The sequence below is a fragment of the Pteronotus mesoamericanus genome, unplaced genomic scaffold, assembly GCF_021234165.1.
Source record: "Pteronotus mesoamericanus isolate MK-2021 breed Mesoamerican mustached bat unplaced genomic scaffold, CSHL_Meso_final scaffold_21, whole genome shotgun sequence".
Taxonomy (NCBI): Eukaryota; Metazoa; Chordata; class Mammalia; order Chiroptera; family Mormoopidae; genus Pteronotus; species Pteronotus mesoamericanus.
In genome coordinates, this window is record NW_026555310.1 from 30,605,672 (window position 1) to 30,619,559 (window position 13,888).

Genomic DNA, 13,888 nt, shown 5'->3' on the forward strand with positions numbered 1-13,888 from the left:
TTCAATTTCAATTATGATTTATCCCAGTTCTAGAACTTTTATTTGACTCTTGAATTATTTCCATGTTGTTGCAATTCTTTATATTTTTCTCTAGTTGAACACAAAAATAGTTTTTATTTTAAATTTCCTTTCTGATATTATCAGTGTCTGAAACATTTGGCTTGTTAATTGGTGTTTTGCCTTTTGGTCTTTTTTTTTTTTTAAGGCTTCCTCATAATTTTTATATTAAATGCCAGGCATTTTATACAAAAACAATAGAGACTATGAATGCAATCGTTCTACAAAGAAGTTACTTTTTTTCTTGCAGGCGGGTAAATTATAAACAGTAAGTCATGACCAATTGGAGTACCTCAAGTTATGTTTTAGTTTCAGTTGTTTTAGAATTTTGTCCAACTTTTATAATAATATCTTTGTAGGGGGTTTCATGCAATATATGTCACAGGTCAATGGTTAAAACTGGAGATCTCCCTATTGCTCCAGTTGCTTTGGAAACTTACAGGAGCTAACCCCGATGCAAAATCAGTTTTGATAAGTTAGTTCTTTCCTCTCATTGCAGCCTTGACTCCAAAATGCGGCTGACATTGACCCCTCTCCAGCTGAGCCACCGCTTCAACGTCGGGGCCTCTGCAGCCCACAGCCACTGGAGAGGAAGACTCGGGTTCACTCGGCATGTAGAAAACTGGAAAGGGCGTCATTCTTTTCACAACAACTACGTAAAGCTAGGTAATTTGAAAACTTAAAACTTCTCTTAAACTCAGAAATCTAAGGCCACAGGGCAGTCAACTGAACTGAAAACTAAGGGAAGAAAGGCCCCTTCAAGGAGATACAGGGCATGAAAATTTGCTTACTTGGGGTAACAAAGAGCAATTCCTATAAACTGTTACAAAAAATTCAGCTGATGTTTTTAACACGTTGCTGAAGGCAGAGCGTGGGTTTCTATGAGCTGTCAGAGCTGCAGATCCAACAGTAAATCTCACCCACTTGAAGGGACTTTACTGGAAGTGAAAGTTGCCCTTCTGCGGCAGGCCTAGGGGTGGTGAAGAGCAGTCCTTGAACAAAAGACGCAAAGCCTGCCCTGGTAATTTCTCCCCTGAGGAACAAAAGCCTGAAGCCACTGGGAGCAAAGCTGCAAACAACCTCTCAGGCCAGCGGAGAAAACATTTTCGCTGGTCGTGAAGTAGAAAGTTTATACCCCTTGGGGAAAGACAGGAAACACACCGTGACAGTATTTACACTGGTTTCTAGAAGACCTCTGCTAAATTCAGCTCTAGCTACTCTTAGTGGTGACTTGCTTGGTATTGCACGCTGTCACAACTCTCCTTTCAGTGGTGTTCACCTTCCAAATAAACTGCTCTCACTGGATTCCTCAGGGCCTGCTTCCAAGCATCTCCTGTTGTCCTTTATTACCTTCTCTTTTTCCAAGTCCTTTCCACTCTCACAGGAGCAACAGTCTACGTTTCCTTTGCTGACTATTCCTTTCCTGCCCCCAGACCCTGGGCTATATCACTAAGGGTTCACAGAGAGGTGTAAGCAGAAAATTGAGTGAAACCCCACACCAAGCCATGGAACACCTAACAATTTAAAAGATAAGAAAGTTTGTTGTTAACTAAGCAGGACTGTCAGGTAAAATAAAATAATCCAGTTAAATTTAAATTTCAGATAAAAACAGTTTTTTTTAGTGTAATTCTCATGCAAAGTTTGTATTTATTGTATTTGCAATGTTTTTTGTTGATCTGAAATTCAAATTTAACTGGAAATTCTGTTTTTTTAACTTGCTAAATCTCTCTACTCTATGCATACATGAGTAAACTCGCTAGAAAAATGAAGACAAGTTTGTATAGGCAGCAAAAATTCTTTTAGTGAGAAGGTTTATTCTGACCACTCAAAAGTGTACTTTCCATACACATATCAGTCAATCTATCCATTACCCAATTCCATGCTTTTCATAGAATTTGCCGTGTATTAAGGTCCAATAAATGCTTTTCAAGTGACTGAAGGAGATCAGAAAATTCATTGTGGTTTGTTTGTTTGTTTATGTGTTTATTTATTTATATTTATATCAGGCTGTGGCCTTCACAAGTCACAGAAACCTTAATAAATGAAACAGGAACACAGCTACTAAGATTTCTGCAGTCGGTTAGCTAGTAAACGAAACTGCATAGCACAAACTTCTAAATCTAGGCTGTTACAACAAGTGGAATGAAATAGTAAAAAAAAGTTAAGGTCTATGTACTTATACAACAGAATGTTTGGTCCAGTCGTGACCATCTCTACCTTTGCTTATATCTAAATGCCACTGGAGATCCGGTGGAGAACAGCACCCCACATGCTCAATGTGTCAGTCACTGGAGGTGAAAGGAATGAAGAAATGTTGCCAGGCAACAACTCAATCCTCGTCCATCAGATCTTGCATGGTAGACACTGCAGGCTGCGATGGCTATCTTCCATACTCTTGCTCACTGCACTTCAGGACAATTGGATTCCAAATTTCACAAAATCTAGCTATCAATAATATTTTTTTTTTCATTTTCTACTCTGGGTCTAAAACATTCAAGTCTTTCTGCAATAGCTCATCTAAAAATCCAGTACCAGAAAACCTGAGCAAAATGCGGCGGGGGGTGGGGGGGGGAAGCAAAAGACTAGATACAGTACTGATTCGAAAGTTTAAAAGAAGTAATACATTCTGACAGACCAGAGGAAACATTTTCTTATGAAACGGTTAATGAAATAAATAGGAGAAATCTTCAAGACAACCATGAGAGTCCCGAACATATTTTATTTATTTAAAAAGTAATTTGCATGATTGGGATATTTCTTAAGGTCCTGCCTCCCCTCCTGCCCACCTATCAGGAACTGACATCACCAAGTTTTTGGTCAAGGAAGGACCATTAACCCACAACCCTCAACCACATAGAAGGAAAGAGTGTGTAGGCAGGCATCAGAGAATGGGGGATGGGGGCGGGGAATGGAAGTGAACCATCAGATGTTTTGAAAGGACTGTAGCTCTGTATGTTCACACAGAAATTAATTTGATTCTTTTGTTGCATTAAACTCACTTTGAGACATTTTCACACATCTGGATAGTTGGGAGTCAATGCCATCATTTTATGGTCCTTTTTAGTAATAAGAACAGTATCCATACAGAAATTTTATGTCTAGCATAATATCAAAACTGAAATCTCCTCTATGAGAACTGATTCTCGAATTTAAAACCTCTTTCCTCCTCTGACCTGAACTATTTCAGGTCTGGAAGCATTCAGAGGACAGAATGTTCTGCTTGCTTCCTGTTTTTTCCTTAGCTTCATTAAATCTTCTATTTAATAGCTACTGTTTCTGATGCCACTTGGGGAGAGAAAGCTGTAGGAAGAAAAGCACAGACGGGTACTGTTGATGGCTTCCTTACTGAATCATTTTGTGTGTTTTTCAGAAATCACCTTATCTGGCTCCTACTTAGTTCCTGTTAGCAATACTTCTTTTCAGCTGATTCCTCCTCAGTTTTGAGGACTGTATTGGCACTCCCTGTATTATTATTTCATTGCCTAGAGTCCCATAGGATACGTTTTCTTTTTTTTAATTGTGGTAAAATATACATAACAAAATTTACCATTTTAATCATTTTTAGAGGTGCAATTCGGTGGTGGTATAGACCTCCAGAATGGTTGTACATCCAATCTCCAGGGCTCTTTTCACATTTTAAAACTGAAACTGTGTACCCATTAAATAGTCCCACTATCCTTGAACCCTGCCAACCGCCATTCTATTTTCTGTCTCTATTAATTTGACTGGCCTAGGTTCCTCATAAAAGTGAGGTCATGTAGCATTTGTCCTTTTGTGACTGGCTTATTTCACTTAGCATATTGTCCTCGAGGTTCATCCATTTTAATGTGTCAGAATTTTTTTCCTTTTTAGGTCTGAATAGTATTCCATTGGATGTATATACCACATTTTGTTTTCCATTCATCAATTGATGGATACATGGGTTACTTTCATTGCTTAGCTATTGTGAACAGAGTTGTTATGAACATAGGTTTACAAATATTTCTTCAAAACTCTGCTTTTAATTCTTTTAAAACTCTGCCTTACAAGTAGATTTGTTAGATCATGTAATAATTCAATGTTTAATTGTTTGAGGAAACACAATACTGTTTTCCATAGCAGCTGTACCATTTTACTTTCTCACCAACAGTGCACAAGACTTGTATTTTACCCACATCCTCATAAAACTTCTTATTTTCTGTATTTTGAAAGTAGACTAATGCTTATCCTAATAGTATTATACCTTATTGTGGTTTTGATTTGTGTTTCCCTAATGATTACTGATGTTGAGCATATTGCCATGTAGTTTTGGTTACATACATGTCTTCTTTGGAGAAATGTCTGTTCAAGTCCTTTGCCCATTTTTTTTTTTAAATCAGGGTTGTTGCTTTTTTATGCTGTTGACATGTAGGAGTTCTTTATATATTCTAAATTTTAATCTCTCATTAGATATATGATTTTCAAATATTCTCTCCCATTCTGTAGGTTGCCTTTTCACTCTATTGGTATGTTGTTTGATGCACAGGATTTTTTTAAATTTTTGATATAATTTTTATTATTGCTATTTATACTTAACTATATTTTACTTTTGTTGCCTGTGGTTTTGGTTGTATATCCAGGAAATCATTGCAAGATCCAGCCTCCTGAAGCTTTCCCCCTAAGTATTTTATAGTTTTAGCTCTTGCTTTAGGTCTTTGATCTATTTTAAATTAATTTTTGTATACAGTATAAGGTAAGGACTCAACTTGCTTTTTTGGCAAATAGTTTCCCCAACACCATTATCGGAAAAGAGCATCCTTTCCATGATGAATGGTCTCGGCCCTCTTGTTGAAAACACTTGAGCATATATTTGAGGATTGATTTCTGGGCCCTCTATCTTATTATATTGGTCTATATATCTGTCTTGATGCCAGTACCACACTATTTTGATTTTGAAATCAAAAAGTATAAACCATCCAACTTTATTATTCTTATTCAAAATTGTTTGTGCTATTTGGGATCTCAAGATTCCATATGAGTTTTAGAATGGATTTTTATATTTCTGCAAAAAACACTGGCACCATTTTAATAAGGACTGCATTAATTCTGTACTAGATACATTTTATAATCACCCTATCCCAGTTTCCCAAAGTGAGATACACACGTGGTTTCCCTTTGTGATTGGTGGAAATAGGTTAGCTCCCTTGCAGTCCTTTATCACTGTTCTCTGTCAGCTTCAGGTTACTCCATAAGTAGCCTTTAGACTTCCGTAGACTTCCATATGGTCACTACTCCATTAAAACTCTGGGGAACACATTTGTGTCCATTGAGTGCCCCCTTCATAACTCTTCTCATTCGTTTGGAGATGAGTGTGGAACATTTTCCCTCCTTCAATGTGGATCATTAAGGTGATACACAGCATAATGACACCTCTTTCCACATACATTTCCCTTTTGTCCTGTTTCACTTAAATATCTGTGTACTCCTAAGGAGAATCACAATTTCATGAAAGTCAACTTAATTTTACACCATCTTAGCTACTTCTGCATAGGTGATAGAGCACCTGGCTTTAAAGATGCTTAGCACTTCTGAATTATTAACCCTTGATACCTCAGCTGAAACTGAACAGGATGGATTTCTCTTCATGACTTTATTATAGTGTGTGTGAGGAGAATTGGTACTATGTCTTTCTTTGTGTCTTGCCATTAGTAAAAAACCACTGGCACAGACACATTTTTTAAAGCTTTTGGCAATAATACCGTATCAGACACTATTGGTTACATATTCCAATACCTTCTTCTCTTCCATATTTTAAATAAAGCCCTATCTTGGGGGTTGGGTGAGTGTGCTGTGTATACTCCCTTCTATTAATTAATATAATAATTGATTTAACTGAATAATAGATATCAATTTAACTCAAATTACATACAGAAACTGTACTTCTCTACCACTTTGCATTCTTGTATTCAAAGTTGCTGTTTTTCATATTGTATATGTATTTACATAAAAGCAGGTACTGCATGATCTCATTTATATATGTAATCTAAAATTGTCAAACTTATAGAAGCAGAAAGAAGAATGGTGTTTCTCAAGGTTTAGGGATAGGAGGAAATGGGGAGATGTCAAAGGGTACAAAGTTTCAGTTATGAAAGATAAATTCTGGAGGTCTAATGTACGGTAACGTGATAATAGTTGACAAAACCATATTGTATACTTGGAATTTGTTAAAAAGGTAAATCTTAAGTGTTATCACCACAAAAATATAAAATAAGATAAAATAGAATGGTAACTATGTAAGCTGATGGATATATTATTACTTGGTTGCAGTGAGTATTCCATAGTATACACAAATATCAAAACATCAAATTGTACTCTTTAAATAGATACAATTTTTATTTGTCAAATTTATCTCAATAAAGCTGGAAAAAAATCTATGTCAAGCAAGTCTTTTTTTCTATTGAATTATCTGTTTGACTGACTTTAAATGTTCCCTAATCTACTCTAATCCACACATTCATTTTTATTATAACAAATGAAAGAAAATACTCCAGCAATAACCTGGCATCATACTTGAAAATTTATCTGTATTTAAATCCTGCTTTTTCCTTTCCTTTTATCATAGATGATCCTACTAGTGAGGTTGTACAGGTGTTTTTGAAAATAAACCAACTCAGATCTCTGAATACTGAGTATAGTGCATACATTATAGTAGTAAGTCTTTAACTTGTCCCAATTACCAGATTGAGTAGAAAAATAAAAATGTAGATAGAATATCCACATACACACACACACATATTACAGGGGCTCTACCTTCATCGCATCATTAAACCTAATTACTGCTCAAAATCCTAATTTTCTAAAACCATCATATTGGGAGGAAGGGTTTCAACAATGAATTTTGAAGTATACATGTACTACATAATATATGTATAAAATAAAATATATATATATTGAATGTATGTTTATATGTGTATATATTTTTAGGTTCATTGGCAAAAGAATGTGTGTATGTGTGGAGGTGTCTGTGAATTGTTTTGTATGCTTCTGATAATGAACAAATTTTATTTACCATGATTAAATTAAATAACACCATTATCCAACTACATGTTTTACATGTACATTTAAATTTCAGTTTACATGTTTGTGTACATTTATATTTACAGTACATTTATTATAAGTAATTATATACTGTAACTTAAACTTCACTGCTAATTTTTAAACTACAAATCATTATATATACACATATATGAGTATATGTATGTATAAATGGGTATATCTATATATATATGGGTATATATGCATATATGTGGGTATAACATATATGAGGTCTGTCCAGAAAGTATCCAGCTGTGTAGTATGAAAAATAGAGACACTTATTGAAGAAGATATAAGATACAAGAAACCTTGTACATAGGACAATGATACTTCAGTCCCCTGCAAAGTAGGCACCTTGGGACCTCACACAGTTCTCCCAGTGCCCATCAACTGCCCTGTTATATTTTCTTGAGTCTCATCAATGGTCTGAAATCTTTTCCCCTTCAAAGATGACTTAAGTTTTGGGAAGAGCCAAAAGTGACGAGGCACCAGATCTGGGCTGTAGGGGGCCTGGGTCACGTGGGTGTTTTGATTGTTCACCAAAATAGTTTCCACAAGTTGTGATGCATGAGCAGGCACGTTGTCATGATGAAGATGTCAGTCACCAGCTGCCCATAGCTTCAGCCTTCTCAATCACCCAAATAGTTTCTGCAGAGGAATGTTCAAGCTTAATGCAAAATTTGCTGCAGATTCGTTGCTCTACCTGCTCAGTCATTTGGAATGCGAAGGCCACATAGTATCCATGCTCACTCAATGACATCTACTGCCTCCACGGACTAGTACAGTAATGTGGTCATTGTTCATGCATGTACATTCCAGTCAACTCTTCTTGGCTTCCAGGTTACATCAATGTTGCACAAACCATTCTAGTTATATTAACAATGGTTGGGCTTTTTCCAGTGTACACACACACACACACACACACACACACTCATTCAGATATACATGGTGATCAATGACCTACCATGTCACTTCTTTCTAAGTCTGTTAATGACTGATTAATGTGCATCTTTTATCAATTAACATATAAACAATTAAGTGTAGTATGTTACCACTTTGTCTTGCAGTGATAAATTTATGTAACACTTTACAAAAATAGATCACCAAAAGGAGGAATTCCTGAACAATAATTAAAATGCAGCAAAGAAACAAAACGTGATAATGCTAAAAGTGAATATCAAATGGAAGGTAAAAGGACTTATAAAAGAAATAGCTCATCAAGGTGGGTACCAACACTCCCACTATGGAAAGACTCTCTCTCTCTCTCTCTCTGCAACCAGGGGAATTTAGTGAAGGCAAACACTGACAAAATTAAGGAAAGTGTTTGCAATGAGAAGCAGGACATATCCCAGAGAAGTTACATCCACAAAAAGTATTTACATCAAAGGAATTCTCAAAGATATTTCATAACATTTCTAAAGCAAAATATCCAATGTTAGAGACCCAAACTTAGAAGTACAAAAGTTTGAGAGAATATAAAAGATGCTTGCCCAATATTGTAAGTTATACAACAAGAAGCCAACCTATTCCAAGTACCCTTGATAAGCCTTTTTTCTTTTTCAAAATAAAATGAAATACTTGAATTCCGAATGTTTCGAATGTTTTAAGTTACAGTGTTCTAAAAAATGTTAGTTGTACTGATTTTCTATACCATATATGTTTTTCATGGAGGGTAAGAGAGTTTTCAATGTTTCAACAAAAATTTTTAAAGGTCAAGGAACAATCAGAATTATTTCCCTTTGATTATTAAAATAACATGCTATAGGTCTAGCTTGTACAGCTATTTTTATCATCCTGCTTTACTGTGCAAAGTGAGAACTCCTTGCATATGATATGAATCTTCTTCATTCAAGTACTGTTGAAACACATTAAGAACAATGAGTTTGTTTCCCCAAATATCCCTAAGCAGTCCACAGGAAAATTAGAACTCAGAAGTTAACAACACAATAATTTATTTTTTAAAAAGTGGGGGGATAGGCAGAGCCACATTGTGGTGCTGGTGAGTCTGCACAGTATACAATCCAATACCCATATGCTGTAAAATTGTCTCGGGTGTGATTTTAGGGAGACTTCATAAAGCACCAGCAATGGAGAATGTGGGCCTATCCATTCTCTGCTTTGAGTAGTTAGCAGGTTGGAGGATGGCAGGAGCCAATCAGAGGTTGAATTCTTAGAGCCCTCACTGTGCTCCAGCCAATCCCAGGCCATGGAGCCACAACCACTGGAACAAAGGAACAGCTGGCTTGCTTGGTAGCCGTTACTGCCCCAGCCTGTTAAAAATGTCAGAGGAAATGGCAGTTGACATGAGGACTGACTGTCCTCAGGGGCATCTGACCCAAGTCCAGTCGCGGGCCTGAGTGGAGGGCTAGATTGATGCGTAATTTTCACTTCAGCCTTGCGACACCACCCCCTGAAAAACTGCTGTCTTGGTTTCTTGCAGCGCGCAACAAATATACTTAGCAATTTGCAATTCAGCCCCAGGATTATCTCTGCGGCTGTGACCACAGATGAACTTCTCCGTTAGCGCAAAGGAGATGGAGAGAACAGGGACCAAAACTCCGGATGGAACGGAAGCTGTGGAGCAGAAGGCCAAGAGGCAAGGTACAGGAGAGACAGAGCTTGGCCATCGAGATAGGAACTAAGCCTCCTATTATCGTCCCAGCAGCCTTTCTTTTGATCCCAGTTTGCACCCTCAGCATTATGTAAAAATATAGATTATTCATAATATGGCCCTTACATACACGTCCCTCACCCCCCCACCCGCCTTTGAAAAAGACAGTCTTTTATTAAAAAGTCCCAGGATGACATTTGGTTTTCTGTTCTGGAAGCAGGGCCGAAGATTAGGGAACACAGTTCTCAGAAAGTGGCACCAAAAAGTGGAGCCAAGGGAATCTGAGGCTGCTGCTGCTGAAAATGTAGACCTTCATACCCTTTCTCACCTTCCTAATATACTAATTACTTGGTTGTGAACAGAACATGGAGAAGACAAAGGAAAACACAAACATTACTTGTGTTTTTTGTTTGTTTGCTTTTCTGTATAAGATAAACAATGACATGTCTTTTCCCTAGGTATAGTATCGAGGAAAATGCTAGTCATGTCAAGTATGATATGTGGAGGCATCGCCTTTCTTCTTTGGGCCATGTTAGGATTTCCTAGAAAATGTAAGTAATCAACTTCTGCTAAAAATATTAATGATATTATTACTGATTCAGTCTTATACCAACAACTAAACTTTCCATCCCTTGCATTGAACAATTGGAACAAAAAGTATTCTCCCAGCCAGAGTGTCTATTTTCTCTTCAAATTTAATTACTTGTTTTGCCTTCTGGAATGACTATTCTTTCAGTAAACACCTATTGAACTTCAGGCAAGTATTATAGTAGGTGGTAATGATACCAAAATGAAAAAAAAAAAAGGGGGGTTTCTGGCCTCAGCGCAATTCACCTATACCTAAGAAACAAGCATATGAGCTAATAGTAGTAACACAATCAAATAATTACAAATAGAAGTATGTCCAAGTTGAAGCAAAAAAGGAGGTTATAAGTTTGCATTTGGTAGCCAGGTAAGCCTTTATGAAAATTTTTGTGCTCAATCTTAAGGTCATGTAGGCATTTTTTCAGAGCACTTCAGATGAGAGAAAAAACATGAGTGTCAGAGGATCATGCCAGGTGCAATTACGGCAATTATGATAGGTTAAAAAGAAGTGGGGTGGAGACTGGCAATTGTATTAGATTTCCCTGGTGCATTAACACTCTCACTCTCATAGATAATTATTTTACACTTTCTCCTTTCTCTTCAAACCTTTAATGCCTCTCTCCTCATCTTCACTCTCAAATCTACATCTTTGCTTCCAATTTCACTTCAGAGATTCTACATTAGTAGAAAACTTTCACACACTTTCATCATCACACCTACTTACTTACCTCCATCTCTGTCTGTTCAGACTCCTGGTACTATTGATGAAGTATTCATGTTCTACACTAAATCCTATAGCCTTTCACCTGATCAGTAATGTTACTTTAGTAATTCTCTTTCTCCTACATCATCAGTTTGTGTGTGTGTATTTAATGAAAACATCCCACCAGCAATACAACCCAGTAGTATATACCCTACTTAAAAAATAATTGCATCTCCTTTAGTTTCCAATATATTTATTTTCTATTCTACAGCAAGTACCTTGACAAATTTTCTTTGCTGTTTTTGTTCCTAATTTCTATCTTTCCTTTTCTTTGTTTGTGTGGTATTTTTTTTTTGAGGGGTTTTTTGATCAGGTTCTCACTTCTTTTTTTTCCCACCCAATTTGTCTTTCATGTTGCTAAATCCAGTGGTCCATTCTCAATCTTCATCTTACTTTATCTATTTTCATCAATCAACACTCTTTCTTCCTGGAAATAATTTGTTCATTTGGCTTCCAGAAAACCATTCGCTTATGGCTTGCTTCCTATCTAACTTGTCACTCATTCCACGTTTCCTTTGCTTGTTCTTTCTTTTCTCCTTGACCTTTTAATGTTGGTGTGCTCCAGGGGTCAATACCTGAAAAAGTTCCCTCTTTATCTCCCCTTACAACTATAAATGTCACATAAACACTGATGACCTCCAAATACTCATCCCCATTCTGGGTCTCGTTCCTGAATTCCAAATTTCTACCTGATGGTCAAATACCTCAAACTTAACGTTGTCCAAGTTGAAATCTTAATCTACCTATTACCCATTACCTCTTTTATCTGTGGTCTACCTCATCTCATAAAATTGCAGCTTTATCCTTCCAATTTTTAAGCCAAAAACCTTATAGTCATGCTTTGATTCTTTTTTACCCCTCTCAAACTTGAATGTAATCAGCAAATTCTGCCTAGTCCTTCAAAATATAACTGGAATCTGAATACTTTTCACTATCTCTATTACCACCCTGTTCCTAACAACATCCTCTCCTTACTAAATGTTTCTCCCTTTTCTTCCCTTGACCTTCTAGAAGAACATTTTCCAGTGAAAATATGTTAGCCACAAATGTCACATTTTCAAAGCCACATTTAAAAAGTAAAAAGAAACTAATGAAAATTGTTTAATTGTATTTTTATTTAACCCAGTGTAGTCAATATAGTATAATTTCAACATGTAACAAATATAAAATGATTAACGGGATTTTACATTTATTTGCGGTACTTAGTTTTTGACATTTAATATGTACTTTATACTTACAGGACATCTAGATTTGAACTAGCCATATTTCAAATGCTCAACAACTGCATGTGGCTAATGGCTATCATACCGGACAGTATGGTTCTAGAGTATATTTCTTAACAAAAATTTTAAACAAATCAGATCTGTTCAACATGTTGCAATTTTTTTTTATTTACTTGGAATAATGCCAAAAGCCTGCAAATAGCCTACAAGGGTCTATTGGATCCAGCCCCCCAATTACCTTTGTGATGCCATCTTCTACTACTCACCCTTCTTCAGTCATATAGGCACCCTCACTATTTTGTGAATAAGCCAGACACATTCACCTTGGTCCTTATCTCTTCTCTTTGCTTGAGAAGATCTTCCCTTGTATGTGCTAATGCCTCACTAGCTCACCTCCTCAAGCCTTCAGTGCATCTCACCTTCCCATTGAACCCTATCCTGACTACTACATTAAAATTGCAACTCTTTCCACCAATAATCCCGCACCTCTTTACTCTGATATATTTTATGACCAACTAATAGTTTACTAGACACATAAGTCCTATAGAGCAAAGATTTTTGTATATACACTGTTGTATTCCTAGAGCTACAAAATCTAACCTGGTAGTTGGTGAATGAATGGGTGAATGAATGAATGAGTGAATGAGAGAGCTTGGCTTTCTGGTAACTCAAGTTCTAAACCAAATACTTGATTTTTGTGCTAGCTGTTAATTTAAACTTGACATTTTTAAATAATTTAAAACGTGTTACTTTTAAATAATGTTGGTAACCGGATTGTTTCACATGGCTTTTGTACCAGCCCCACACTGCTCATTTACTGTCCCATCTGGAGATCTTCCCATCCATAGGCTTAACTATGAACCAGTAATTCATTTCAGCTGTGGACAGGAGGTAAACGTTTTTTTCCTCAGGGTTATACCTTAACAAATAACTTCATTTACCTAGTTGCACTAAGTAGGAGAGTAAAAAGTAGAGAGTAAAAATCTAGTACAATTTCAACATTTTTTCTTCCATTGTTTTGTGTTTAAAGACGAAAAAATAACTTCAGTTTCTGGGGAAATGCAGTTGTTGAAACACAATCAGGTCTCAGTTAAGTCAGCAAAAAGGAGCTATCCGTCTACGGTTATGGAAATAGAATACTGGTTTATTTACAGTGAGACATGTTCCAGATGCCATAGGAAGTTACAAGGAAAGAAAAAGATAAATAGAAAAAATGACAGTAATATGAAGAAACTGGGAAAGTGACTAGAAAAGTTTGAGTTTCTGGAAATATGTTTATTTGTTTATTATTGTTATCTTATGCATAGATATGAATTCTTCAATCATGATTTTTAATGCTTTATTCTTGATCTTTAATTTTTCTGAGTTGATGTTTAAAGTTAAACCATTTGAACTGAATATGGAAAAATACACTTTTTTCAATCTGAAGTATATGATAATCTTTTTCCCTGAAAGTTAAACTTATTTTTCTCTTACACTTCATTCATTTTTTTCCTTATCACTGTGTTAATTTTAGTTAAAAATCCAAGGAACTTTAAAGAAAAGATGTGCACTTGGGATGGAACTACATGTCCACGAGGCTGGAACCAAATCCAT

General features: G+C 36.2%; 1 protein-coding gene across 1 annotated transcript in view; it reads left to right on the forward strand.

Annotated features, from left to right (window-relative positions):
• Window positions 1-569: 569 nt before the first annotated feature.
• CLEC2A (C-type lectin domain family 2 member A) overlaps window positions 570-13,888 on the forward strand; it is a 35,751-nt gene continuing 22,432 nt past the window's right edge. The window contains exon 1 of the mRNA XM_054590830.1: window positions 570-723. Coding sequence (XP_054446805.1) covers window positions 570-723 — 154 coding nt within the window. The remainder of the gene's footprint in view (window positions 724-13,888) is intronic.